The sequence below is a fragment of the Sinocyclocheilus anshuiensis genome, unplaced genomic scaffold (assembly GCF_001515605.1).
Source record: "Sinocyclocheilus anshuiensis isolate Anshui unplaced genomic scaffold, SAMN03320099.WGS_v1.1 C32856788, whole genome shotgun sequence".
In the NCBI taxonomy this organism is placed as follows: Eukaryota; Metazoa; Chordata; class Actinopteri; order Cypriniformes; family Cyprinidae; genus Sinocyclocheilus; species Sinocyclocheilus anshuiensis.
Genome location: NW_015620552.1, coordinates 1 through 1,604, shown reverse-complemented (window position 1 = coordinate 1,604; position 1,604 = coordinate 1). Strand labels below are relative to the sequence as shown.

Here is a 1,604-nt window from a genome sequence, read left to right as displayed (position 1 = left end):
AATGAGAGGAAACGGTTGCTAACTTCTCTCCGCAGGAGGGGAGAGCATAAACTAGCCGTTATCAACACGGATAACATATTTTGAATGGTACGTTCTGGAAAATGTGTGTTGTTGCGGATAAATGTGCTCGTGAAATTGAATATTAGCGGGAGGGTGAAATTTGACGCTTGCGGTCCTTGCGTGCTGTTGATAATCAACAGTTGGCTAATGCTAATTGCTAACGATAGCTTTAAAATAATTTGACTTTGCTAGAATTATTAAGATCATACGTATTATTGGTTTCTAACTTTTATTCGTTATATGTGAACGAGAAAAATAAGCTATGTCATTTATAGCTTATAAGTGATACATATCGGCTATTTTATGGTTAAATAGCGCAGCTTGCTAATAAGCAACTTAGCCAAACGCTTGTGTGAAAATGAACGCAACTCTTTTGCATCTTTATTAAATGCATTTTTCTGTATTTTGCGTGTATTCAACATTTTAAAAGTTTGCATTGGATAATACGGCGTTTTGGTGGTGTGCAATTGTGTTTTTCATCGCCTTCATGTTTTAATGTTGGTGTAAAGGCGGGCAATGCTTATAAATGCTATTAATATAATACATCTGACTAGTAACTCCGACTAAGTGTACAATATTTATGCAAATCTAAACCTGTGTGTTTGGTGTCTTGCATAAGATTTGACTTTTGCCTGTTTGTTGCCTGGTTGTGGATTAATTTGCATTAGAAATTAAGCATTCTATGGTTCTCATGTATTCTGTATCTCAAAACCGAGCGAGTTGCCCGTGATGCTTAAATTGCTGCCTATGTAGGCATGTTCCGTTGCATAGGTTTTGAGACATTACTATACTCTGAAGTTTTGAACGAATACTCTTGTGTGTCCTACCAGGTGTAGCAGAGATCTTGGAGCTTTGACCAGACACCAGGGCAATGTTTTACGCCCACTTTGTCCTCAGCAAACGTGGGCCGCTGGCCAAGATCTGGCTGGCGGCCCATTGGGACAAAAAGCTGACCAAAGCACACGTCTTTGAATGCAACCTGGAGAGCAGTGTGGAAAGCATCATTTCACCAAAGGTGAGCTTGCAACGCTGCTTCATCTTTGCTTTTGAATGGTGTGTGTTTATGCATATGTTAATTTGTTAATATGTTTAATTTTGTTGCTGTTAAAATAGGTGAAAATGGCTCTGCGTACATCTGGCCATCTTCTCTTGGGTGTGGTGAGGATCTACCACAGAAAAGCCAAATATCTTCTGGCTGATTGTAATGAAGCGTTTATCAAGATCAAAATGGCTTTCCGCCCAGGTAGTGAATCTAAACATGCATTTTAGTGAAATCTATAGATTTCAAAGTCACCTGAGTTTGACTGTCTGTATTTACTAGAATGCATTGTGTTTTTTAGGTGTCGTTGATCTGCCAGAAGACAACCGCGAGGCTGCATACAACGCCATCACCTTACCAGAGGAGTTCCACGATTTTGACCAGCCCCTTCCTGATTTGGAGTAAGAAACACTTGTCTTTTATTTTCAACGCAATATGGTTGGTGTATGTTAAGACACAGGTTGTGTTTGCAATATTTACAATGTAATTGGTATCACTTTACTTG

At 39.2% G+C, this 1,604-nt stretch overlaps 1 protein-coding gene across 1 annotated transcript; it reads left to right on the top strand.

The window, feature by feature from the left end:
• The first annotated feature begins 7 nt into the window (after positions 1-7).
• On the top strand, positions 8-1,504 carry LOC107683051 (double-strand-break repair protein rad21 homolog). Its single transcript, XM_016479144.1, has 4 exons — positions 8-87; positions 891-1,075; positions 1,174-1,303; positions 1,401-1,504. The coding sequence occupies exons 2-4, from the start codon at positions 932-934 to the stop codon at positions 1,502-1,504; spliced, it is 378 nt and encodes a 125-aa protein (XP_016334630.1). The 5' UTR covers positions 8-87; positions 891-931.
• The last annotated feature ends 100 nt before the right edge of the window (positions 1,505-1,604 follow it).